Here is a 26856-nt window from a genome sequence, read left to right as displayed (position 1 = left end):
CAACGGTGACCTTTCCGGAAGCGTTTGTAAGGTCACTGAGAGAAACCAGGAGAGACCGAAGCGAAGAAACAAGAGAGAGCGTGTATTTTCACTAAATGGACAGGAATTTCGAGATGGCCCAACGATATTTGTGAAGAAAACAGTGAATAACGAATGTAAGTACGATCTTTCATTTAAGAAACCACCGAGACAGTTGACAACACATGGATGAATCAATCACGAAGGCCGAAGGACAGTCCAAGGCCAAACAAAAAGAAACACATGAAACTGGAGGAAAATGCACGTAAAATCCTGTCAACATGTGAAAAATCCTTTTGCGTTTTAGTCAGTGCAATACCTCCTAAGCATCTTGTGTTTATTTTTTCGCTTGATAGAAAAATTGTTTTCTTTCCAAACGAGTGCTTTCCTGTGTAGTTTTCAGCTCGGATCTTTATGATGTGCGACCTTGAGCCCAGAGGGGATCTATACTGTACTATTAGTAATTGTATTGTACAGTTTAAACGAAGTTAGCTCTGATACATCCAGTGTGTATGGCTTGCGGGGTATTATGCCTCGTCTGTTTTCACCATTGTGCTTTTGCTCAATATTTAGGTGCAGTACTGTACCTCAAGGGTTTCCTAGGGGATGTGTGTTGAAATGTAGAGGTTGCATTCATAAGGAATCACAACCGGGCTAATTCTCTTCAATCACTCATTGTTCATCTTTTCCCTTTCATCAGTTTGATCCCTTCATGTACACTGCCACGTGCATTTCAAACCTTGCCCTTGGCAGCACAGCACAGTGACTTCTGAGTGAGGACAAGTGAAATTAACCCTTAAAATTGACCATGGACAAAGTATGTCACAAGAGCACAGGAAGCCTTGCAATCTACTGATAATTGTTTAGTCATTAGAATTTCAACATTTCAGATGTAATGTACCATGTAATTTCAACGACGGTTTCCATAGGCCTCTTATTCACTGCCAACTATCTTCTTTTGTGTTACATGAAGTGCATATAATTAGCTTTTCAAACATATGTTGATTATGTCGCTCCAGATTGTACCATGGCGGCAAACATCGGTCCAAGTTTTAGTGTTATCCATCAGCGATGGTACAATGACAAATGACAAGTCAGCTTATGTTATTAGGCTTATCTTGCTTAGGAAGACTTGAACAATTCTGAATTCTGCTTATCAGTACCGGCATTGTTCTCAAAGACTGAAAAAACTTGTTTGTGAGTCTTCAGGTGCAAATCGAGAGGCAAGCAAGGCAAATAGCAGAAAGTCACTTCATCCACTTTGATTATAGTTGTGACTCCTGTGCACTACCCCAATCATTGAGGATCTTTCTGTGCACTGCCCCAATGGTTTAACCAACTGACAACACATTCCCGATACTCAATACCTCAGTGGTATGCAGTTTCTAATTTCTTTCATGGACACCAAAGGTGATTCACGGTCAGAACCAATTTGTGTAGACAGCAATAGTTTAGCACAAATGTAACACTGAAACTGATCCGTCTTTGATGTGGCCGTAAACAGTCTGCAAACATTTTCTGAAATATGTACCTTAGACCAAACACATGTGGGCAATATGTCAACTCAAAGAACTTATGGCATACAAAATGTAACATACATCTCATACAGATTTTTGAAAAAGCTGTGCTCCTTCCAACTATCAAACTGTCATTGCATTTTCAGGGGGTGTAATTCAGTTTGGAAAAAAATTTGCAAAAACGTTTTCAAACTTGCACCAGAGGAGGGTTTGAGATGAACTTGCCCTCAGGGGCAATCCCTTTTCATGGAGTGGCTCCGTTGATTGAGTGATACTTGGAGGAGATGGTTTTGGACAAAGTGATTTTGGCACTGATTGTCCAGGACCTTTTTACAAAATCAGTGTGAAGGATTTGCAATGTAGACTGTGTGGTTTTCAAGATAAATGTTCCATGTTCCAGTTAGTCACTTTTTTTCAATTTCTCAGCTCTGCAGGTGCAATCAATGTGAAGAATATCAAGAGACATATTGACAAAGTGTTTTACATTTTGATGTGAAAAGAAGAGGAATTGCGTTTTGAGGATTCTGATATTTCAAGCAAGTGATAACCGGATTCTGGAGAATACCACACTTAACTGTAGGCAGCAAGAGAGAGAGTGCAGTGGACTCAAGATGGCAACGTTTAATCATCCCCTGCTGCAGATGATGCACAGGTATTGTATGTTTACCTTGGCAGCAGAGACAGAGTAGTTGACCATGGAGCTGGTCCTACATCTGTGGATAGATCAGCCTCAAACATAAATATGTGTATATTTGCGCCATTTGAGAAACAAGTCTCCTACTCAAATCAGACAAAATCATACCCCAAATCATACCGTTTTAAAATGGGCCAAACTGTTCTCGAGTAAAGCCAACGTTTAATGAGAGCAGTTTACAGTGTCAAATACCCACTAGACTCTTTATTTCAACAACTGGAATCATTGCAGCGAGAATTTTGTGTAGCATTGTGAAGAAGAAAAACAAACTCTGGCTGTTTTGGATAGTGATCTAATTGAATGTCATGATTACTGGTAGTCCATATCGTTCATATTTCACCTACATTTTCCTAAAGATAACAGTGTAGGCTATAGCTCAGTAGCTTCAAACAGTTTTCTCTGATTGGTCACTTTATTTACAAAAACCCGTCTTCAAAAAGATGTATACCAGGTGCATAGATGATATAGGTATATTGCCTATCAGATTAAACTTCAGATGGTGCTTCACATTAACCTGGTAATAATCGTTGAAAACATTTATGTTTAACAAGTTGGTTCCCCCATCATAGCCACCCTATTTCTCAGTTGCCCAATTCAACCCACACATGTCAGCTTTTAACATTCCAAAGTGAATATTGTGTGTTCTCATTTACTTTCAAAATAAATTTCAACAAAGATTTTCAATAGCACTAAGCTTGTGCTAATGTGATGTAATGACCACAACATTATCCGATGAATTTTGTTTTCTGACTGAACTTTTCCATTTCTCTTCCAGTCGCAGTGCAAGGGATTTGCCAGTCTCAGAAAACAGGAAAAGGAAATCTCCAGGAAAACGACACAGATCACCCTTAGAGGATGAGTAAGTTGATAAAATTTTTGAGTTTTTTCCCAGCAGATACCAAATTTAAATTAACGAAAAATCAAGTCAAACACACGGTGATATATGTATGGTCAAATGAGATTTCTGTTTGAACATCCAGGAAAATGATACATAAAACAAAAGTCATGTAAAATATTGGAGAGGGTAACATTCAACGATGACTTTGAAAATGAGGACTGAGTGTACTTCAGCAATTGTGTGGACAACAGTTACGTGACTGTAGTGTTCTCATGTGCAATAGTGAATTTCAGGTTGCTCATACCACATTTATTGGCACAATCCTGCACAGGTATGGCATGATGGTGTCAGTTTCTGAATGCAACTATTGTCGTTTAAATGTATAGATTATACCCAGTGTAAACGTTTAACTACCAACACTTGCAAAGCAATGTAATTTATCGGTTCTTGCTTTTCTATCTGCTGTGCATCTGCTTTCCATAACAACTGATATTAATGGAAAAAGCATATTTAAAAAATTTGCCTTTTAGGTTGAAAGGCATGTAATTATAAAATCTTATAGACTAAACATGTGAATTTGTTAGCCTCACGGCAAGAGGCTACTTACCCTCCTGACATCAGGCAAGTGGTTATTCCAATGTTCGGTCCACAATATATGTAATTTTGATGTTTAAAAATTAAAATCCATATTCAATATATGGATAAGCATTGAACACATATTAAATCAAATGGCTTTAGTGGAAGATAGTTTTGATGTGCAAGGTCAGCCTAGTAATTGTGAACTTTAACCCATTGGAGGTATAAAGACAATGACATTAGCAAGTTCACAGTAACACTTTACACCAACTGTTGGGTTCTAACTGAAATTCTCTCAATAAACTTCCATCTATGACAGCAATGAGCCGCATTCCAAACAGTTCTTGACTGAAGACAAAATGGCGGCCAGGCTTGGTCAGCTGTCCATCAGCAATGACCATTGCTACAGCAGTCAGTTTAGATTCAATCCTCTGATGAAAGCAAATCCTACATTTCAAGAAATAGAAGACAGGTAGAGTATAGTCTATTTTCATTTAAATATTTCAACATGAGCCTTTCCTTATATATTCACTTTTCATGCTTGTTCATTGCTATGATTTCTGTCCTTTCTTCAGATTTTCAGTTTCGTATTACAGCACATTTTTTGCCAGAATATCTTACTTTTGTAGCTGTTTGTCAACGTTTGCATCAAGAATCAAGAATTGTCATGTGTCACAACCAAATCAGTTTGTTTCCTTTGTTCTTAGTAATGTGGTATTGTTGTACACCCCATGTATCATGTGATAACAGTTTATCTGCCATTTTATTCAAAAGTAATTCTGTACTTGCCGATACTTTGCAAATGAAGATTGCTACAATTCAAATTGCATTGCAAGCATACTCTGAAGTCCACCTGCTGACCTAAAAGTGTCAACTCGAAATACAGAGCTCAACAAAACTCAATTTCACACACAGTGGACATTTCTGTATTGTCAAGTAAATGTATTCACATTTGAAAAACCAATGATTGTTGCTGAATTTGATACATAATGCTCAAATTTTAGGCCAATGAATATTCTCCATTGATAGCGACTCATAAGTTGATTTGCATACTGGAACAATGCTCATTAATACACTTTGCGTAAATGAATATAATTAATGAGGAAATTGAGCATTAGATGGAATTTGAAACAACAAGAAAGGTATATTCTGTGTTGTTGGTAATGTGTTTTTTGTGATTTTTTTCACACTAGATTACAAGATTCATCAGAGGATGAGAGCGATGATGAGATTGGTCCTACCTCTAAAGAAGTTACCGTCGAAATTACACCCGAGTTGAAGAACTACCTCAAAAACCAACAGCCAGTTTTGCCAGAAAGTATCACAAAGACAATGTGAGTGAAATGTGTTTTTATTTTAATGTAACCATTTATCTTGTCAGACCTATCACTTCCCCATCTGCCGAGTCAGTAAAGTGCAGTATTTCACTTACTTGGCATTGTATGTTGTAGCAGGTGAAGTCACCTTTGTGCCACTCTGATTATAACCACCTTGATCTCATGGTTACATATAAACTTGGTAGGAGAAGTATCTATTATGGAATCAACCCATTTATATAGAATGAAAGGGTTGTCCATCATGGCAAACGTCATCTGAATATAACTGTAGAGCTAGTAAAGATTGTGTTCAGATTGGTCAGTCAGGGTGGTTGAAAAGTTGGTGTCAAAATCAGAAACAGACTCATAAACAACATTCACCTGAAGCTGATTCTAATTCTGATGCTACTACTAGCACTAATGTCAGCATATATTCAAGTAGATCTGGACGGACTTGAAAGTATGTAAAGATTGTCAGAAAAGTTTACATCAGAATTAGAATCACTTTCAAAAGTCATGTGAAACTGGTCCTGATACTGATGAGTCAAGCAACAATTTTAAAATCAAGTCTTAACTGTTCCAGAGGTGGCCAACTTTATCATAGCTGGATGAGTAATTTAGTTTTGTGACCACAAAGTGGAGTGGAAGGGAAGTTAAAACAATATATGATTCAATATAGTGAGAACACTAATGGACTAGTATTTTCACATGTAAGGTAGTGTGATGATCATAATTTATGTGAATTTACAGACACATGACAGGGTTTTCCTTTTATACCATGAAATATCTCCAGAGATGGTTAAGATCTGATGCCGAAACTGATGACATGACCACCAGATCAGTTTCGTGTGACGTTTGTAAAGTATCTCTGATTCTAGTGCCAGCTTTACAGAAATTTGACAGAATCTGTCCCTTTTACGGACAATAGGCAACATTAATGTATGATGGATGTGAAAAATGACAATATATCAGCTTTATCAATCCATGTTCGGACTTCAAAGTTTGATGACATTTGATGGAGAATTCTGAATCGTACCATTTGTAGACAGGGGTAGATGACATCATGGTTTTAGTCCAGAGAATCAAGGTTCAAAGAGTTCAAAAAAGGCAACATCGCTGTGACATGCCAGTTCTCTACATCACAGGCCACAATTCTGTGATTTTCAGGTGACAACAACTGTTCCAATTTGTTCAGCAGAATCGGTAGCTTGCAGTATGGATATTGAATTTGTATCGATGTGTGTGGTTTAATTTTATGATATTATGTAGTTTTTTTGTTCAATATATGTAACAGATATTTCTCTTTCCCTGCTCTCTTCAGGAACAAGCCATGTACTGCCCTAATGTTATGGACTCCACCAACAATTGTTGACGGAGGAGATCTCAGTTCTGTGTGGCCGGATAGTGGTACTGGTGCATCAGAGGATAACAAGGACAACTCTTCCAGTGATAAAGGTAGTGCCAGAATGGAGACAGACAGACCAGACTCTGGTATCTGCTCTCCAAGTGCCGGAGAAAACTTCCCTAGTAGTCACGCTGATGTCTTTTCCCCACGGAATGGTGTCCGGACAGACCATGCGGATGACATTGAGGTGATATCCCAAGGAATGGACATTTGCAATGACTCCGGTAGTATGCCCATTGATGGCATTGAGAGTATTCCAGACGGAGTTGTGAGCCATGAGAGTGCCGTGAACTTTGCCGGGAGGGTTTCCCAGAACAATGCATGGCAAGTTCCCAGGAATCTCATGATGGCGGCCAGTGAACTTGTGGACAATAATAATGACCCTGGTGCAATTGACATAGAAGGAATGAATGACCATCTTCAGAGGCATATTCCAGGAGTTTTCCCACAAATCCACAACCAGCAAGTGCCAAATATTGGAATGGGCTATGTAGCATTTGACAGTGTGGATGATGATATTGACCTCTGACCTTAGTATGCAAGTATTTTTTCCCAATACAGGCTGCCACAAACTTGATAAATTGTGTCATGACGCAAAGTTTGACATATAAATGAATGAAAAGGTACATAAAAAACGAAAATTATCAGAGGAAACAAAAGAGAGAAATTGACATGTTATCTGTACCTCCTGCTGTAGAGTATGCCAACGGCCTTAAAAACATTGTTTCCGTTTCTTGCCATTGTTGGCAGTATTGAGAATGGAAGGTACAACCAAACCTGAAGATTAAGTGAGAATTCTCACATTTAATTGGCTGCACTCTCTTACATATATCTGATTCAGTAGAGATATTTCAAGAACTGAGTGTTATATGTATGCTTTCTGCATAATCATTTTGTGTGAAATCAGGAAATTGTAGATGAAATTTGCAATATAATATAAAAAAATGCTTTTTATTCCTTACACTAAAACATACTTTGGCAAACATAGAATTTATACAGTTGCTGTTACACTATTACAAGGGGCTGTCAGTGACCCTCCACTGTATTAACAGCTTTTAAAATCCGTCATTGTTAATATAGAGTATCTAATTAAAATATTTCAATTTCACATCCCTGTGTTTCACTGGTGTATCATTTGTCTTATTAATGGTTGAAATAATTCTGAATTCTGTTCACGTCAATTGTAGATTGCAGCATGAGACAATGTTGATCTGATCAATTTACAGTCCGTGGTTTTTGGTGTCAAGTGTAGTGTATGTAACTGAAGTAAAAATGTTACCAAAATTCCACCATCATGGTTCACCGTGGCTTATGTTGTATAGTGGTATTTAGAGGCAACAAATTGTTGCCATGGTACTCTAACCAGCTAGCATTGTACATATACATACAATGGCTGCAGCTTTTGATATTATTTATGTTTTCATTTTAGCAAAGAAGTTCATTGTCTTACAGCGCTGTAATCTGCTTCCCAAAGCATGCTATAATACAGTATTTAGCTTTGCAAACACAAGGTAATAATCATAATATGCATTATTATTGTCAAATGAACTCTAGCCTTGATTTTAAGCCCCAATAGCTACGTAATTTTGCATTATTTTCACGAATTTATTTTTAAACCAAAGTTGGTTTGTGTAAATGTGCTAACTGAAGGACGTGTATAGAAGTATCACTGCTCACTGATTTGGACCATGGCTACACGTTTTGACAGGCTGAATAATAAACGGATGCCACACTCATAAAATGATGCCCCATGGAAATGTACAAAAACACAGTATTTCCTGCACATACACATCATGATCATTCCAGAAACAGAATGATGCCATTTACTTGAATGCACAATACTGAATGGCCAACATTTTGCTTTTGTAATCTTTATTTTCTCTGTCATATGATTAGTTTTTGAAAATGGCAGGAAATCTAAAATGACATTGAAACCTTCGAATTTACATGCCAATTTCGACACTTATGACAATTTTATACACTTGTTCATTCTTTAATGGGTCTTATTCACACAAAACTCTTTGAAAACGGGATATTTTGAGATCGGTTTATTACACATTCGCAGCTATTGGGGCTTTAATAAGCCATCAACAATGACACCAGACATTACACACACCACATAAGCTGGGTTTGACAAGTTGAACACATTTTGACATCAAGAAACTTTTTCACAAAAATACTTGGAAAAAAATTTAAATATGTGAAAGTTACAAGTAGCAGAACTTTAATTGTGAACCTCAGCAAAACATAAGATGTTGCCATACATTTTTGAATCCCCAGTTGTTTTGAAAGGTATCGTACGTCCTGCACAATCAAGCTGTACTGTCCAATGCTAATACATGTAACAGCATCCTGATGGTTAGCAGACCCACAGTGTACGGTTTTTGCCATCTTTTGAACCCTCTTTTAATCTCAGCATTAATAGGTATCTGTGAGAGACAGTAGAAGCAGCACTGTGCTGTGTACTGTACTATATATGGCCTGGGAATTAATGTCTGATGGTAAAAGAAGCAAAAGCCATGAAAGTTTCAAAATACAATTACAGAAGCACAAATTGTGAGACATTCAACATTCCACGTAAATGTGATGTTGACTCATACCATTTACTCAGTACATTCTACATTTATTCTGTAAATTGAGGAGTTGATAGAAGATGATCAGTAATTGTCACAGCATCATCATCATCATCATCACCATCATCACTCTAATCATAGTTGCTCACACAGTTAAAAGTGATAGGCGCCGCTCTAAGATATTGTTTTCATACAAGATGAGAACGTTTGATTGAAAATGAAGAATTTACTGTGAGAAAGAAAACCTTGTAATGTTGTGGTTGATTGAGTAATTTGGACAGGGTGAATGTCGTCATTAATTGCCACTCCAACTACCGATATATGTATTCAGAAGACTGAAAGGGATGAATGAAATATTGACTGAGACTAAAGGTCATACGTTACTTCATGAGGTGTGATTTGATCACCATACCTCTGTCCATGTAGCCAATGTCTTCATGTGACCTTCGCTAAAGCTGGAAAATTGAAAGTGGAATGAATTCAAAATGGAATGAATTGAAAGTGGAATGTGACCCTAGAGGGCGCTAGAAGGTAAAGGTACATGACACCTTTAACCCTTTCACCACCATGGTTTGTCCCAAATCCATTGTTTTCTATGGTAAAGTTGGACCTGTACACAGGGAACTGGGGGTGAAAGGGTTAATGTAGAGGGCAGCGCTGATGGGGCAAGGTACAATTTTGTTTGTCTGGTGCTACTGGGGGGGGGGGGGACTCCTTGAGTCTCTAAGATTAAGATTACCAAATATAATGGCAAAACAAATATTAAAAGGGAAAAAAAGACTTTTTGATGCATCAGTCATATGCTATTATTAAAGTTTTAATCCCTTTATTTCACCATGTCCAAAGGTAACATGTAAGGGCACCAATACTTGAGATTAAGGTCTTTTATCTTAAGCAGTAATATAAAAGAGGATATCTGGTATCTTATCTCTGTTGTAGGTAGCCATGTATAAGAGATTTGCTTGATAAGTGACCATTGTTTGGCTGTAACATCCTGCCATTCTGGAATTTGGTGCATGTATCTGGTACAATAGATTTGTGTGGGATAAGTCATCAAGTCACGTACATGAAACAATTGCACCTATAAAGAACACCTAAACGTCAGTGTCAAAGTACTTTACAACAGACAAATTTGAACTTTCTTTATCGGGGGAGGGTGAATTGTTTGAGGATCAAGTGAAGAATGTGTATGTTAGCTTCTTGATATAGATGTAAGTTATTGTTAAAGGTCAGCTCGTTCTATAACAAAATGATATCCAATTTTTTTGCATGGCCATCACTGTCAGAGTAAGTTTCTGGAACTAACCATTGATTTTCATTGAAAAGAGAGAAAAACTTCGAACACAATCCATCCAGGTATACATTTTATGTCAATTTAAATATATCATTGCTTCAACAGCAAATAAGGAAAAATAATTTTTCAATTTGCTTGATAGGTTTTGGAGCAAACTAACATCAACACTATAATTCTGATTTTGGTCATTCAGCATTTGATAGGCATAGTGTATCATAGTCTTCTTCTAGGGTCCATGATAATATATGTACATTTATTTGACACCAAAAAGTACATTGGACATTGGACTGTCAGTTCTTCCTTTGTACATGGGCGGTAAATACACAGTTGAACTTGTGATGTCAAACGATTTGAAATTTTAAATCTGATAACGGGGACATACCTGGAGCTTGACAAGATGTCCTTTTGGCACTCAGACATGGTACATAAAATTTCATTCATCTTGATGAGCAAGCTCTAATTTTGTTGAAAAATTGAATGTTTATTTAAATCCAATCACACCCCCCCCCCCCCCTATTGTAAATTATATGTTAAATGTAGGTATAGAAATACACATTTCACATTGTCTGCATCTAAACTAATTTTTAATATACAATATATGACTTTAAAGAACAGAAATACTTTATAGAGATGACAAATACTTACACTTCTCACTCTACTTGATATTGTTTACAAAATATATGGGATGTGGCCAAACTTGGATAATTAACATTTAATTTTCCATATTTAAAATTAGATACCATATGTTGCGGAGGCTTTTAGTTCGCTTGATAGATGATCTGTAACATATTGTGCAGTCAAATTGTAGGTCGTTTTGAAAGGATTAGCGTACAAAGAAAGCATTCTGACAACAAATGACACATACACAGTGTATTCCTTATAAAAATATTTCGTTGCTCATTTATTTACAGATTGCTTTTAAAAAACTTTCACAACATTCTCCGCAGCGTGTAAATTGATGCAAATGCCGTGGAGGTTTTTGAAAAATTTTATGGAACAATATCTTAGTAGCTAACAGCAAATATCATGGAATATACTCATGAAGCATGGAAAAGCTGTTACTTGTCCCAAATTCTTAGTAAAAGATATGATATAACAGTAACACTTTCTGTTAAAACCAGCTGGGTTGCCTTGTCAATCTTTAACCGGGTTATCACACACAAAAATCAATGTATAATTTCAGATTTGAAAACAAATTTCAATAATAATATTTCAATTAAAAATGCTCTGGAAATGCACAAGTTTTCTTACTGTCCACCACATGTGCATGTGAAAAGGTTTGATGGATAGAAAGGGAAGGGTGCTGTTATTGTTCTGTATAGAGCCGATGATTGGCAGGGCATGAGCGGTTAATACCATATAATTCTGTCACATTTGTTTTATCAGGTGTGTCGATCCTTTGCATATAGATTCTAAGTGGTAACAATACAACTGTAAATGAACACTATACTGCAGAAAACATTGTCACTGGTGATGCTTTTGGATCATAAGTTATGAAAAGTTATGAAAATAATTAATTTCAGAAATTTTACAGCTTAATGAGAACAAAGAAACTTGTTTTTCGTGACTGCTGATCTTACTTCAGGTCATGAACACAATTGGTAAGCAGGGGAAGTCTGGGTCATGGCAGTGGGACTTGCAAAGAATGGATATGTTTACGGTAAAGTTGTGTAAGTTGTCAGAAGTGGCACTAAGAAATAACACTGCAACAAAAATATATCAAAAAGCCCTCATATTCAAATTTGAATATTTTGGTTTACTGCTTAATAATCAGATACTTTCATCTGCAATGGCCTCAATATCACTCAATTGAGAAAAGATTGCATAGTTACTGGGAATGTCAGGACATAGATGATATTTTGCCATTCAACAGTGTGCAAAAGTTTCATCTTTTAAATAAAATCTTCCCCAATGGTACATGTTTTCTAAGCATGAACAGGGGTGGCCTGTTTGGTTTATGCCTGTTAGAAAGGAGCTGTTAAATGCATACAAAAGTACATTTCGTCTGATATTTTACCAACTTATGGTATGCGGAATTACGTTAAACAGTTTAGAAACTGAACTGAAACATAGCTAGATTGAAAAATGTCCATCTTGACATTCACACCTATCTCTGTTTATGTTATACATCACTGCAGTGGATAAAGTCTTCTTGCATACATAGACTTTAAGAAAGAGAATCACAAAATATTTCAATGACTAATGATAAAGTGATGAATACAGCTTGTCACTGGTATAAAACATGTCGGCGGGTTATTTCGTGGCAGAAGGACAGTGATGTATGGTAAGCTTATATACAAGTAAAGGACAGGGCCTGTACAAATAAAACATTTAATACTTGCAGGGAAACGTAAGCTTTGAAATATTTGAAGAATTAAAAAATGCATAATCCGCAAGTGAGCCATTCACTTGATAAAACAATTATAAAAACAAACCAAATGAATGATAAGTTTTAACCCTTTCATCAATCATTAGAGTTCTAAAAACCCTCAAACCATAGACTAATCACTGAACAATGCCTTAAAGGGTAACAATGTGTTGTTCCGTTCTTTTTTTAAGTAAAGTTCTTTTGATGGAAGTACAGACATTACTTGGCCTGAACACTTTGTCAAACCCTTCAAAAAACACTGCCTATTTTGTCATTGGCTTTTCTGATCATAACGGTACAATTGCATTACAATCAGTGTTCACTAATAGTAAAAACTTCACACAAAAAATAAATAATTACAGTTCCTTTCAAACTTTTTACATGTTGTCTCTCAGAACAAGGTTTTACAGCACATGTAAATTTAAGTCTAAACATTGTGCACCATTTATTGCATGCACACAAACAAATTGGATCATAATGAAAGAGTGACATGAGACTTAAAATTTCTATCTGGCACTTTTGAGTTGCACTTTTTAAAATACATTTCTTTCACGAGTTCCAAGAAAAAAAAAAGGGACACAAAAACACTATCAAAACACTGTTGAACAAATCTTATAGGGTCAAATATTTTAAGAAAATATGTGTGACCTCTTGCTTCTAAATTTCTTTACCCTTTGAGTCAATTGGGAAATTTCTTGAGGTTTCTTTGCATCATCCCTACACCAGTGCAAATAATTTGCAAAATTTTGTTGATTCAAAGAAAAGTTTCTCAAGTCAGTGGCCAAATAAAAGGGCTGAATCGTATATTGAAGATATGAATTTGAACAGAAGTTCATGCATCACTCTATTTTGCCGCATGATCGTTGCCAGCAGAAAACATATTTTTGCAATCTTAGTAACAGCTGCTGTTTGCAATTCTGTAATCACAAGCAGAGCCTTTGATTCACAACATGACTCATTTCGACACATCTCAAACACAACATGAAGTTGTTCCTCCAGAACAGAATCAGAACAGAATTAATACACATGATGCATGCTTTAACAATCTCTTCAACAAATGCCTTAACAATTTCTAGATGTAACTACAAGGTCAGCATTTCTTCTAAGTACATGATGGTCACAATTACAAAGGTTATACCTTTGTTTGAATTCTAGAAACCTTTCATTTTCAAGTCCTGTGGTTCCAGTAGCACTGCAGCAAACTAAAGCAATTAAACTCTTATAAGGTTTCAAAATTGTATGCATCTCGTGTACGTCAATTAGTTTACATGAAAATACTTGGCATACAAGACCCTGGTGCTTGGTGAGTCAGAATTGCCTTGTTGCCACAATCAGTGTGGACACCACAATTTTAGTACAACTTCCTGGGGTTTTGCCTCAATGCTTGGCAACATACTGACAAATTGTTCAGCATATGAAGTTGCTTCAAGTAATAGGTGCTGCTCGGTGTCAGTATACTCCTATGAATGAGGTGCCATCCTAGATCTGCTGTGACTCCTACTACTACCACCAACGACAGGGTTCAAGTGCACGTTGGGTTCTATTTGACCGCGGTATGTGACTTGAGTTGCATTTTGACTGGCATAGCGAGAACTTTTACACATGCTTTTGATGACCTGCAGAATGGCATGTGGTCCAATGTTCATCCTGATCATGTCAAGAATGATCCTACGGGAAGAGAAAGTCAGCAGTACTTATTACTACTATATAGTAAAAAGAATTCAGGTTGACCTATTTACGCCCGGATCTTTTTTTCATCCCGTTCTCCAAGCACAGATCATAAAGAGACCCTGTTTTGTGGCCACACGTTTTCTTCTCATTCAGGAACATGGCGGTACAGAAATATGTTGATAAAAATTCATAATTTTGATAAAAAATGCGATTTTTCAAAATCTCTCGCAAAATCCCGTGTACTCTCGTTTACCCTAACAATTGACGGTGCCCCCGCGCGAGAAATTATAATAAAGGCAAATATAAACAAACACAATCGCATTTAATGAGGTACATTTTGCTAAGTTTCTTGCGGATTATTCTGACATTCACCTGGTTTAATTTGTTTGCTTAAATTATCTCCGTATTTGCGATTAATAATTATAATATCCCGTCTTCGGTGGGGGGCTCGCGAACGACTTTTTGTTTGAAAGTGCGCCCGACCGCTATACGTGACCCCCGTCGCTTACCCTATGTTCTAACGGAACAAATTCAGAACAAACGAAAACCGCTAATTTCAAGTATCTTTACGCGTATAATGTCCTGAAACATGTTAATTTACTCCAGCCATACCTTTGTTTACTCGTCCCGTCTTTAAAATTGTGAATGGGTGTGATTTAATGTGAATTAGCGACATCAAACGAACACTCAGGACAAGCCGGAGTCGCACCCCCGACCATGTTTTGCCTGTGCTGACAAACATGAACCTGTGACCGAAACGGGATACACTCGTAAAAGAGGTATAGATTAGATCAATAGATAGGAATATGTAGGAGCCATGAGCTATTAAAGATTATAACCTTCAAACAACATGAACTATTCAAAACTTCCAATTTTAAAAAGATATTTCGATTTCGCGCGCGTCGCCCAGTCGCTCGCCCAGCAGACGTACAATGAGGTCAATGAACTATGTATATGTTACAAGCCGATGATGGCGCGTCGTATCTCCTGGCCTGGGAAAACGTAATATGTGCATATCGCGCGAAGTCAGGAGTTTGTGAAAGGATGTTTGGAAATTAATGTCAGAAAGATAAAGTTTTACAATGAGTAGGGATGTAGTGTATTTCTTTTCAAGTATTGCTGTCAAATTGCCGTGATTAAACACATCCAGTCCGGCCGGGGCTGACACCGGGATGGAGTGGCGGCGGAGGTCGATCGATCATCACACGAAAGGACGTGAAAATGTTCTGATGTGACGTAGTCCGTCCCTTGGTTTATTCTCAGTGCATGGAGCCTAAGCTTATTATTTACGCGATTGGAAATGTGTGATTTACAAAATGTCCGCAAAAAAAGTAATGCGAGATATTTAATGGTAAGGAAATTTTACATGGTATGATCTATGAACGCCAACGCCGGTCTCTTGGTAAATATTGTCGAGGCCGGGTGATCGTACTCAAACATCCCCGGGCCCGGGCTCTCGCTTTGTTCAAAGTTGCGACTTGGCATCAATGAATGACTTTCCTGCAGGATGTCTATAAAATAAATCAAAACTATCATTGGATGATATTTTAAAAATAAAGCCCTCCCATATCCCTCGGGTTGATTGTCTTCTCTAAAACTTGGGCAATGATTGGTCCTTTCCGAATATTGTTTCAATTTTATACCACGGGGGGGGGGGGGGGGGGTTCATCAAGAACAAGGTCTGTGTGTGGTTCACAAATTGTAACTTTCGTCTCACAAGATTGTCAATCAACAGTGTGGCGTCCCATAACGTTCTTCCGTCGCCGCACTCCAGGGTGAAAAAGAATCACTTTGCGAGCAGTAACACCGCACATCGAGTCATAATATCCTATCGAAAGTACTGAATCTTTTTTTTTTTACTCAACAATCCGAATTTATTCTATTTCTGTAAATTAGAGACAAAATACACAGCAATCATGGGCCTTAATGGCGTACATCATGTAGCCTAATCATGTCATGGTCTCCAAGCAAATTCTGTAAAACGGTTTAATATCGTTTTATATCATATGCAAATTTGTTGTCAACTTACTTTATATTTCAGGCGGGATAACCATTTAGTGAGATATGTTGCTGATAAAAATGACTCGCGAACTGACTTTACAATTTAAAAACTGAAAACTGTGAAAGTATGTGCATTTTTTTGATATCTATGTTGTCGACGAATTTCATCATGTCAAGGCACTTCAGCAATTTTGGCTCTGACGCTTTGCTAGACCAATCATTTTGGTAGCGCACAAAGCTTACACAACATATTGAATTGGGAACTATTTCATTCAGGAGCATTCTGCGAAGCATCTTGTAAATTGAAAGAATGTTTCATGAAATGGTTACATAAACAAACTGAAATAAAAAGCCTTAAAATATAAGTAGAATGTTTTGCTTAAGAAATTGACCCCTTGAAATTCTGAAAACTACCACAGTGCTATTTGGTTTTCTATCATTGTTGCCAGTGTTTGATTAGACCAACACAGAGCTTTACTTTTCACACAATTTAGAATGAACAGTGAACAACTTCAACAAGTCAGTACACGCTTAGCATCAGGCAATTTGTAGGCTGAATTTGAAGAAAAGTGAAATGTCTTTCAATTTACCAACCTGTAGATTTTTAGACTCAAAGATATTCCAGCTAGTTGGCAGAGTTCATAGAGATCCTCTTCTTCTGAAGATAGCACACTCTTACTTTTTTTCGTAGTAATCGTATACTTGTAGGTTTGGGTTGGTGCTCGGATCCCTGCGCTCATGGTTGTTTCAAATCTTCGCTAATCTGAATGATATCAATTATCATGTTGGTTGCTTTGGTAAAATGTACGAGTAAGACAGTTTCTGTCGCCTGGAATTTTTCAAATTATTTGCTGCCTGGCACTATTTCCACCTGAATATACACTAATTCATAAATGTTTCTGGATGTTTTTTCCAAGGTTTCTGAGTTTTATAAATTCTTGAACTCGAACGCTGTAAGTAACCGGAAGTCGGAACCAAACATCGCCTTGAAACAAACAGCGACATATATGTTGCAAAAGAAATACAAAAGCTTCAAAAACATTATGAAGTAAAGGGTATGACACTTTGTTACTTACAGTAGGGTTTATTTATCTGTACTCATCGGAAATAGCGTACGGTTGCAGAAAATAGATTCACTTCCCAGACTTTCGAGAGTTCAATCAGCCGCCATTTCCAGCGAAATGAATGTTGGGATGTTCCGAAATCTGGAAAAGAAGTTCGACGGGGACGACACGCGTCCATAGGAAAATCATCCGCCTTGGTTTTGCATCATGAATTCCAAAAAAAATTACATCAAAACCAACAAAATAGATTTCATCTAGCACTTACGATGATATCTAATAGCTTTAGACAGATTTGGCAAGAGTTGTCATTTTTGAATGGAGAACTACTTTTGTTATCGCGGTATATTATATTTTTTGATATGTAGTGTGACAGGTCGGCCATTTTGGTTTCGTCCTATCGAGCAATCTCCCGTTTCATTGACTGCTATAGGAGACTTAGGTTCTCTGGAAAAAATTCAGCACAGGGTTTTAGAAGATCACCTATGAAGATGGCGGACGCCAAAAATTCGAATCCGGACAACTTCAAAGGTTGGCTGTATAAGTGGACCAACTACATCAAAGGATATCAACGGAGATGGTTTGTTCTGTCCAACGGTTTACTCTCGTACTACCGGTGAGTTCCACGTTGAAAGGGGTGACGAGGCATGCACTGATGCAGTCGTCTGCATAGCTAGCTTGATAATGATGACACAAAAAAATCAGGCAATTTGAATAGCTGCGAACTACAGGCATCTGTCTACCGCCCCTGCGTCCCAAAGTCGCGTGATTATTCCGCAACACATGTTTTGTGTTCATGGTACACGTTCTCGGATACAGGGGATGTGGATGCGGATCATGAACGAACTGCTGCAGTACTTCTGGTCCCAGCTCTAGCTCGCAGCTGGTCCATCAGTTACTTGCAAAGCAATGCATTACCTTTCTGTGTATGGCGAATAACATACAATGATGCGCTTTTGTAAAGGCAGGTTAAATTAAGGTCACTTTGAGACGAGAATTCCGCACGGTTGTGATGTTATGACGAACAAAGTATAATAAATTTACATGTAAATGCCGTACTGCAAAGTAATAAATAAAGTGTGAAAAATGTTCCAATCCAACTGATATATGACGTGGGTCTGTTCCTCCAGTCCACCGTAGTTCACTTACGAGGAGTGAAGGTGGGCTGCTGGTAAAACAAATTAAGGAGGTACAAACTACAATTCAAAGTGTTGGCTATATATATATATATATATATATATATATATATATATATATATATATATAATATATATATATATATATATATATATATATATATATATATAAAACAGTCAATCGTGATTTTTAAAAAAATGCTCTGCAAAATAGAAGTTGACACAATAATTATTGGTACGTTCAGATTGACGACTTTGCGTCGGCCCAGGTCCCGACCAGGGCCGGGGCCGACGTAAAAACCAATGTGGACACGCTGAGTCGGCCCTGGGCCGACTCAGTTTGGTCCCGGTTAGAAGGGGGGGTTCAGGGCCGACTCAGGGCCGACGCAAAATTTGGTCCGACGCAAATCGCCAGTGTGGACACGTTACGTCGGCCCTGGTCCCAGTTGACCAGGCCTCCGCTATGGATCGAAGTTGAACTAGTCACCCTATTCGCACAAAACAAACGACGTTTGAAACTAAAGTTTACACCTTTCGAAAGTTTTCAATCCAGCCTTTACATTTTAATATCATCCCATGTACGCTGAACTTTCCCACAACCTTTGTTCCGCAAACGAGACCATGTCATTCGATTCCACAGTGCACGTAATAACCATAGAGGCATGTCAAAAATGCGTGCACTGTATTTCTCACAGCCGCGTCTTATATATACACACATGCTCATCCAATAAATGGTGAAGATCTCTCCGATGATTAAAAGGGTGAGTGGTAGTCATATTTGCCCTTCTTGTGCGTAAAACACAGGAAAATCATGAACAGTAGAAACAGCGTGCCATATTCAAATGCGCCATTTTGAACTTTGACAGGTCAGAGGTCACAAAGGAAGGTAAAGTTACGTCGGCCCTAATTCTGGTACCGGTACAGTGTGGACACGGACCAAATTTAATCCCAAAAGGACAGTTATTTTGCGTCGGCCCAAATTTCAGTTAGGTTGCCAATGTGAACAAGATATATACCCGGATGGGGCAGATGCCAGACAGCAGTAATGATTTTGTAATAGCACACTTTTGTCAACTCGTTAGCAAGTGTAAACAAATGATGGCACTGAGGCATAACACAGTGTATGCACATGTCTACCTCCACAGGTGCAGGTTTCTGTAAAATCTCAAAATTGACTTTTTAATTACAGAAGTCAACTCATATAGCGTTGTATTATTGTGTCAAAGTTGTGTTGTTGACTTTCAGTTTCACATTAACTGTCAAAAAAATTGTTCTATAGCTTTTTCTTCTTTATGCAACTCAACACTTTACAGTCTAAGAAAGTGTTCGGTTATACAACTGTCTATGCTGTAACAGGTGTCCCACCACAGAAAGTATATATGCCTATAACAAATATGCAATTTAAAATGAAATGTTACTATTTGTTATACTGATGACTCCACGAAATAAAATGAGGGACTGTCCCTCTAGTTAAAGGAAAGCTTGGGGTATGGTACATATTACGCTGGTCTTGTCGAGATGATTTGACGGAGAATTGTTGCTCATACTGACCCTTCACAGGCAAAACCTTGCAAATTGGTGAAACTTTGCCCTGCTGTCCTTTTGAATAAATGTGTAGGCTAGGGGTTTGCCCATTAGCAGTAAATTGAGCCATACATAGACATTTTTACCATTTGATGCATCACAATAGCGTTGATCGCGATTTCAGGTTTGCTACAAATATATATATATGCATGTGACTTTGAACAATTCTGCCTAAAATTCGTATAAATATTGTTGTGTATGCGTGGCTGCTGTTGCAGTTTGTAGTCTGAGGCATAAATTAATATGAATTAGTATGACTTTTAGTACCCATTGTAACACTGGCAAATTTTATTGTCATCGTTCTTGCGGAAAATGTGGACAAATATTTATTTATGCATATTAACGGAAGAAAAAATGACTCCATTTGCAATCAGCGCTATAGTAGCATGTTTACAGTTAAGTATAAATACATTGACAGGTATGGCATGTAAATTCTCCTCAGCTTATAATATCCAAATGTTGGGTAGGAGGACAAGTTGATCGTCTCTGTCTGTCACATTTTTTCATTCATTAACTGCGTGTACATTATGCTTTCATGGAGAATCAATTTACATGTAAGTGGCCTTCATGTATCCATCATCAATTCCTGTGACTCATACTTGCAATAATAGCACAGTTCCATCATACTGAATTCTACATAATTAATTACAGTAGCTGTGTACTGGTAAGTCAAGCCCTTACCACCTCCCAAAGTGCCAGGTGAAAGTTTATTCATATTGTTTTCCACATTAGGTGTATGAACAGATAACTGTATTAGCTCAATCATTCATTGAGCTAATACAGTAATATTGAGAATATTATTAAAGGTCTGGTTTAGTTTACCGTGGTAGATCTTATTGTCATCAGTCTTTATTAAAATAAATAGTCTTAGATCATGAATCAGAAAGATGAGTAATTTGAACAGGTGGATAGATAAGGGAGTCTTGTCAGCCAGTTGCGACTGTGTGATTTATTATTTAGAATTGGACTGACAAGGTACGGCCATTTTCAAAGTTACGAAAATCATCAGTTATTTCTTTACGGTACAGTGCATTGTAATTGCCTCTCATGATGATGAAGTATCGCTTTTTTTGAACTTCGCAGATTGTCACCTAATTTCAACTAACAAACTTTTTTCATTAAAATTGAAACCTTGTCCTCCCCTAAATGAAACTTCAAAAGTAGACAGTGTTGATACCATTGAGTGTTGATTCCATCAACATAGTGCAATAACAATTGTGACTTTTTGTGCATGAGTTGAAGGAAAATTTAAATTACAATGTTATTTTCGGTAAAAGGTTTGTAATTGAGTAAAATACAAACAATTAGAAAAAGTGTGTATTCAAAATATGTAAAAAGTCATCAAAATGTGAAGTTTCCTGTTAAACATACACATGTGAATATAAGAAAAAAATGCGATCACCAAAGTACATGTAAATTATAAAAGTGAATTTCTCAAATCAAGCTGAGTTCAAAACCTCTCTCCCCTTAACTAACATGTAAAAGAAATAGCTCTTATGCTGCAATCTGAAATGGTCCATTACCAATTACAGTATTAATTTTATAATTGCAGAAGGTATGCTCAGGTTTTGAATCACACTAACACAGCAGCTGCACCATATTTCTTCGTTGTAACACATGGTATGTCAGTGTAGTATCATTCAGTTGCCACATGACAGATCAATCATTTGTGAAACCATTCCCTTATTGGGCGACTTGGTATTGATAGAGTTAAAATTTTATTGATCACCTGATGGGGTAGTGTAAGGTACATGATGGTAGCCTTGAAGGATTTATGGGGACAGGGACACATGGTTATGATGATGCCGTATCAGATGGAAATTATGGCATGATGTGGCATCATCACATCACTCTGATGATAAGCTTTGTAATTCCATGGGACCACAGTCCCACAACCACGTAGTAACTGTGATGGGAACTACAGTAAATGTGCAAATACAACAAACATTTGACCTTGTCTATAGCTTATTTAGCAAAAATATCTCAGAGGGTAGCTTTGGATCGTCAGAGTGAACATTTTATATGTGATGAAGTTACGGTAAAGTTTCTGATTCCTGGCCAAGTTATAACTTTACATGGATTGTACTCAGTGTTTTCTGCAGGATACGCAATCCACCTTTTCTAACCAAAATCAAATAGTCACAAATTTGTGACATGTTGCTCTTCCACAATGAGGTTTGAGACTATGATTTAATTTATAGTGGCATACCACTTCATGAAATTCCACCCTCCATGTTAGATAATAGGTACATGTATGTAAAACATTATTTTGTCCAGTTTTCGGTTATTCTACCAAAATACAGATATTTGGCAATTTTGATACCCATAAGAAGCTGTCACAGACCATTTTCTTGTTAAACATTCAGCAGGAGTTGCAAAGTCGTAGAAAACAACTGGATGCCACATTGAGACAACACCAAAGAAACATCCTTGGGTACATGCATGTCCATTGTGATATAGATCAAAGTACCATATTTGTGTACTCTATCCGGAGGTCAAGTTTTACTGGAATACTGATGGACAGTGGCCCTCTCATTTATGCCTGTGAGGATCAACAACAACCATCCTTTGATATGAAATCAATGGCTTCAAAGTCACAAGATTTCAAGAGTACAGTTTACAGTGAACACAGAACTCCTCACAGGCTAGATATTATTTAATTTCTTTCCCTGCCATTCTGTTTTCATATTGTCAAGCTGGGTCCAGTGCCATGTGAATACTAACCCTCCTCATGGCTCAATACCCTATAGATATTTAAAATCTTACCATTCACTGACAACCATTTGTGCAGCCAGCTTTGTTCAATAGCTCACCTTTTGTTGTCACGTCTAAAACTAAATCAAGTTACTTTCAGTGTACATCATTTATACTGTGAAATCTTCGTCACAGGCAATTTTTTTGCTTTGTGAAGCATCATATTTGCTCAGAGGTTACACTGCTTTTGGCACATGTTGAACGATAGAGATCATCTACTGCATTGTGGATGAACTTGAGACACTTTAAGGCCAACAATGCAACATGGCAATTTTGCATAGTGGTTGAAATAGCAATAACAAGGAAGACTGCAAGTAATTAATGACAGTGGTTATCCAGTGATTAAGTTCACATGAACCTGTAGAAAAATATCAAATAAATATATATAGATAATAACAAGGCCAAAATTTCTGTGAATTTTCATATAGATTTGTATCTATCAGCATAAATTCACCTTTGTGTCATACAATTACACTGAGAATTCAAGTTTTCAAAGAGAAAAACATATTATTCTCTTTGATTTCAAATACCCTTTCATTGGTGTTATATGTCATCAGGAAATAGTGTAGTGAATAAAAGGTTCAGGTACAGAGATCAGCCGATTCTCAATTATATCAACCGTACCCACAAGCGCCAATACTGAAATGCTGACTGCGTACTGTTTCATCTTGTCTTTCATGGACACCAATAAACCATGAGTCTGATAAAGGCTTCAAAGACATTCATGGATGAGTTTGGAAAAGTCTTTATGTCTCCAGTCCGCGATGCATTCTGTGTGAAGTTTTTTGTCAACTAACATGTACCAACAAACACCATGGTATATGATTGTTGGTCTGGTAGTTAGTAAACTTGCATTTCAAACAAACAAAGTCTGCTTGGTCAGGTATGCATTCAGTTCAATTGATGTCCAAGGTATTAGACCATCAGTTTCTGTTTTTGAAGTTACTGAAATTGATAACAGTTCAGTTCATGTGAGTGTGAATTGATATGTTGAAGGTGTCATGGACAAGGACATGTATTGAAAACAAGGTTAGCTTAGAAGAGGGTACACACTCAATTCAAGCTGTTTCTTTATGGCAGACTAGAGAAGTAGTTGATAGTTTTTACAATTTATGTAAGTATTCTTGCATTGATTAATTAAAATGCTATGTAAGCCTACATGTTTACACTTAAGCTCTTGGAATGAACCTGAGGGAGTTTGTAAGAATACCACCAAATACACAAGAATACAAATTGAGGGGTTGCTTGTGCGACCTTCACGTGGAGTTGACATGATCATGGAGTTATGAAAGTCACTTTTGTAAAATAAGCCTGAAACAGCAGTATTTTTATATAATTCATAGAGAGGAAGAAGCCATTTGCTTGTTGCAATGCAAATCAGATGATAATGGATGTTATTTGATCATCAGGTGTCACATTTTACATGCATCGACCTCAATGGATGAAAGATATACTGTGCATACAAAGCAGAATATAAAACAGTTATGATGTGAAAGAGTTGGATATTAAGTATGGTTGGTAACTGCCCCTGTTGATTTTACAGACATTGGATATTTTTTTGTGTGTTCACGCACTGCAAAAGAGTATAATCAAACTTTTCTTCATTCAGGCACATGTATCCTAGTTAAACCACACGTAGACCAAGAGCAATGCATTTGTGTGTCACTATTCTACTTTTCTCAATTCATTAAACAATATGAATCATTCTTACTTAATACAAACAGAATTTCAAAAATTGAAAGCTAGTGATTCATGCCCTATTTAGATAACAGAATTTGTGAAATGGTATATGGATTCAAAATATTTCTTACTCTTGCCAAGTTGTATCCATGATTGGGACCCTCATAGTTGTTCTCCACAGACAGTAACTATTACTATATACATTGTGATCTGAAACTGTTGGCAAGGAAACATGAATAAAAAAACTTCCATTGAATGAAAAAAGAGAGGAAATCATCTCCGTGTTAATTCTCATTTAACCAAGCTTGCCTGTATATTGTCCAAAAAGACATATTAACAATTTTGAGGCACAAAATATCAAAAAGTCAAGGTAAAGACCTTATTTAATTTAAAAAAAAACAACTGTGTTCAGAGTAGCAGTGGACATTGAACAGATGATCTATTAAATCAATTAAATTGAACTTCATGTTGTGTGGAGATGGAACTGCAAATTGGTTGAATATTAGGCGTGATTTCATCTAAACTTCAGCCTGGAGTTGTGTGTATTCTTGACACAATTTTCAATAAGGTTTTGTTGATACTGCTTTCGAAAATCCCATAACATACCGCTATTCTCATGCAAGAAAATCCGCCCTACTGGGTACATTTAAATCAGTGATTGAGAGAGAGGACATATTGTGAGGCTAACAGATACGCATTTGATATACATATACCTTCAAAGAGTAAGAAATGGATTGTTGGGACAAGAAGATGAGAGATAAGTATTGCCATCTGCTACCCCTCAGGGCATCCAAGTGGGGGTTGTTATGCTAGGACAGTCAGTTATATGTAATTGCAGATCTCACTGCTACCCCTCAGGGCATCCAAGTGGGGGTTGTTATGCTAGGACAGTCAGTTATATGTAATTGCAGATCTCACTCCTTAAAAACAAATTGTCATTTTGCAAAATGTGCTTTCAAATCGATGAAAGTGGATGAAAGCCCACAACCACAATGATGTCTGGATCAGTAACCTTTGCAGCTGGGGGAGATCACTGACCCAGACACAGTATCTGAAATGTCTGTTTCAAATTCTGTGGCACTATGACTTGTTCATTACATCATCTCTGCTTATAGAAGTTCGGTCATATGAGGTCATGTGGGGGACATTCTGGGTGATGATGCTGTCTACAATGGATGCTTTGCTGTCGTCAATCTGTTTTCGGTGCATGTGTTACAGACCCGAATAACAAGATTAAACTTTCCTGATGATAAAATGAAGTTTTGTGATGGTTTGCTGTCAAATAGTTTTGCGATAGAATAAGTAGAAACGTGTTAGATACATGTACATCTCTTATAATACATAACACATTAAATGCTCTACGTGTGTAGAATAGTTTAATTTTACCAAAAAATTGTTCTTGTTACTAGGAGTAGACTCAGTTGATAAAAATAGTGAGTAAATTTTTTTAATTACTTAAAGTGCAGAATGATGAAGTGGCCTCCACAATGGTTAAAATGTGGGCTGAAAAAGTATGTGTGATATTTGATAAAGGAGACAATTTTGGTGAGAAGGAATTTGTATGCTTTGATGATTAATCAGAGGTGTACGCTGAGTGATATCAGGAAGGAAGTATATGCAGAAAAGTTTTCAGCGTAAGAGTAAAAGTGTCTCCCCTCTTCGCTGTACATGGGTACACCCATTTCATTAAAAACATGAAAGTGAGAGGGAGGGATGTACCAATTAACCAAAGTGTTATTCTGATAGGGTTAACATTGATACAGTTAGAAAAAGAACCACATGCGAATTATGTTTGAATAATGACTTGAAATACTGTCTGAGTTATAGGAACATGATAGTACACATAGAATGTATATGTGTCTATCAGAGTCAGTCAATATCTGAGATGAGAGACCTTTAGAATCTGATTCCTACATACAGTTGCTTCATTGACATCATGACCTAGTACCCCTATAGCCTTTTGATCTGTAAACAATATTTGGAAAAGACATGTATACACTGTTATTTGCATGTTCAGATTTGTACGATATTCAAGTGGAGAGATAAAATTTGTGCCAGCAGACAAGACTATACTCAGGATGCCTTTTGTTGGATGAAGAAATCTTGTTCTCTTCAGTGGATAATGCTGGCCTGGAAGCTGGCCTTGAAGTTGACAGTCTCAAATCAAATGCTACAAAATGGCGTTAATCCAAGTAAAAGCCAAGGGTAAAGCCTCAATTTGAAAATCATATTTCATGGCACTTTCCACAGTGGCTGTGTCGGTATTTTCAGTGAAGAAGGCACAAGGGACTGTCGACTGTCTCGCAATGCATGTAGACAATATATATGCTAAAACCATGCATGCTTATCAACTGCATGTAGGCTATTCTA

At 37.1% G+C, this 26856-nt stretch overlaps 3 protein-coding genes across 4 annotated transcripts in view; 2 read left to right on the top strand and 1 right to left on the bottom strand.

Moving 5' to 3' along the window:
• The first annotated feature begins 7 nt into the window (after positions 1-7).
• LOC139144794 (uncharacterized) lies at positions 8-7472 on the top strand. The gene is made up of 6 exons (XM_070715569.1): positions 8-155; positions 1962-2187; positions 3005-3088; positions 3963-4115; positions 4837-4977; positions 6281-7472. Exons 2-6 carry the CDS (start codon positions 2147-2149, stop codon positions 6891-6893), a joined length of 1032 nt encoding a protein of 343 aa, XP_070571670.1. The 5' UTR covers positions 8-155; positions 1962-2146; the 3' UTR covers positions 6894-7472.
• Positions 7473-14059: 6587 nt separating this feature from the next.
• Positions 14060-17011, bottom strand: LOC139146007 (mitotic-spindle organizing protein 2B-like). Its single transcript, XM_070717454.1, has 2 exons — positions 16866-17011; positions 14060-14267 (listed from the first exon to the last, which is right to left on the bottom strand). The coding sequence occupies exons 1-2, from the start codon at positions 17009-17011 to the stop codon at positions 14060-14062; spliced, it is 354 nt and encodes a 117-aa protein (XP_070573555.1).
• A 686-nt stretch (positions 17012-17697) lies between these two features.
• LOC139144792 (oxysterol-binding protein 1-like) overlaps positions 17698-26856 on the top strand; it is an 88608-nt gene continuing 79449 nt past the window's right edge. The window contains exon 1 of one of the 2 annotated variants that reach the window (XM_070715564.1): positions 17698-17948. In XM_070715564.1, the coding sequence (XP_070571665.1) occupies positions 17818-17948 (131 nt within the window). In that variant the 5' untranslated portion in view covers positions 17698-17817. The remainder of the gene's footprint in view (positions 17949-26856) is intronic. The other variant, XM_070715563.1, reaches the window with a different exon arrangement.

The sequence above is a fragment of the Ptychodera flava genome, chromosome 12 (assembly GCF_041260155.1).
Source record: "Ptychodera flava strain L36383 chromosome 12, AS_Pfla_20210202, whole genome shotgun sequence".
Classification (NCBI taxonomy): domain Eukaryota; kingdom Metazoa; phylum Hemichordata; class Enteropneusta; family Ptychoderidae; genus Ptychodera; species Ptychodera flava.
This window is presented reverse-complemented; position numbering and strand designations above follow the sequence as displayed.

Bases quoted from the DNA above. Each gene is read 5' to 3' on its own strand.
- LOC139146007 (XM_070717454.1), bottom strand. From the start codon at position 17,011: ATGAGCGCAGGGATCCGAGCACCAACCCAAACCTACAAGTATACGATT. The intron at 14,268-16,865 runs GTTGGTAAATTG...CTCTTCCCGTAG, and splicing joins TTGAGTCTAAAAATCTACAG to GATCATTCTTGACATGATCA.
- LOC139144794 (XM_070715569.1), top strand. From the start codon at position 2,147: ATGGCAACGTTTAATCATCCCCTGCTGCAGATGATGCACAG. The intron at 3,089-3,962 runs GTAAGTTGATAA...CATCTATGACAG, and splicing joins AGATCACCCTTAGAGGATGA to CAATGAGCCGCATTCCAAAC. The intron at 4,978-6,280 runs GTGAGTGAAATG...TGCTCTCTTCAG, and splicing joins GAAAGTATCACAAAGACAAT to GAACAAGCCATGTACTGCCC.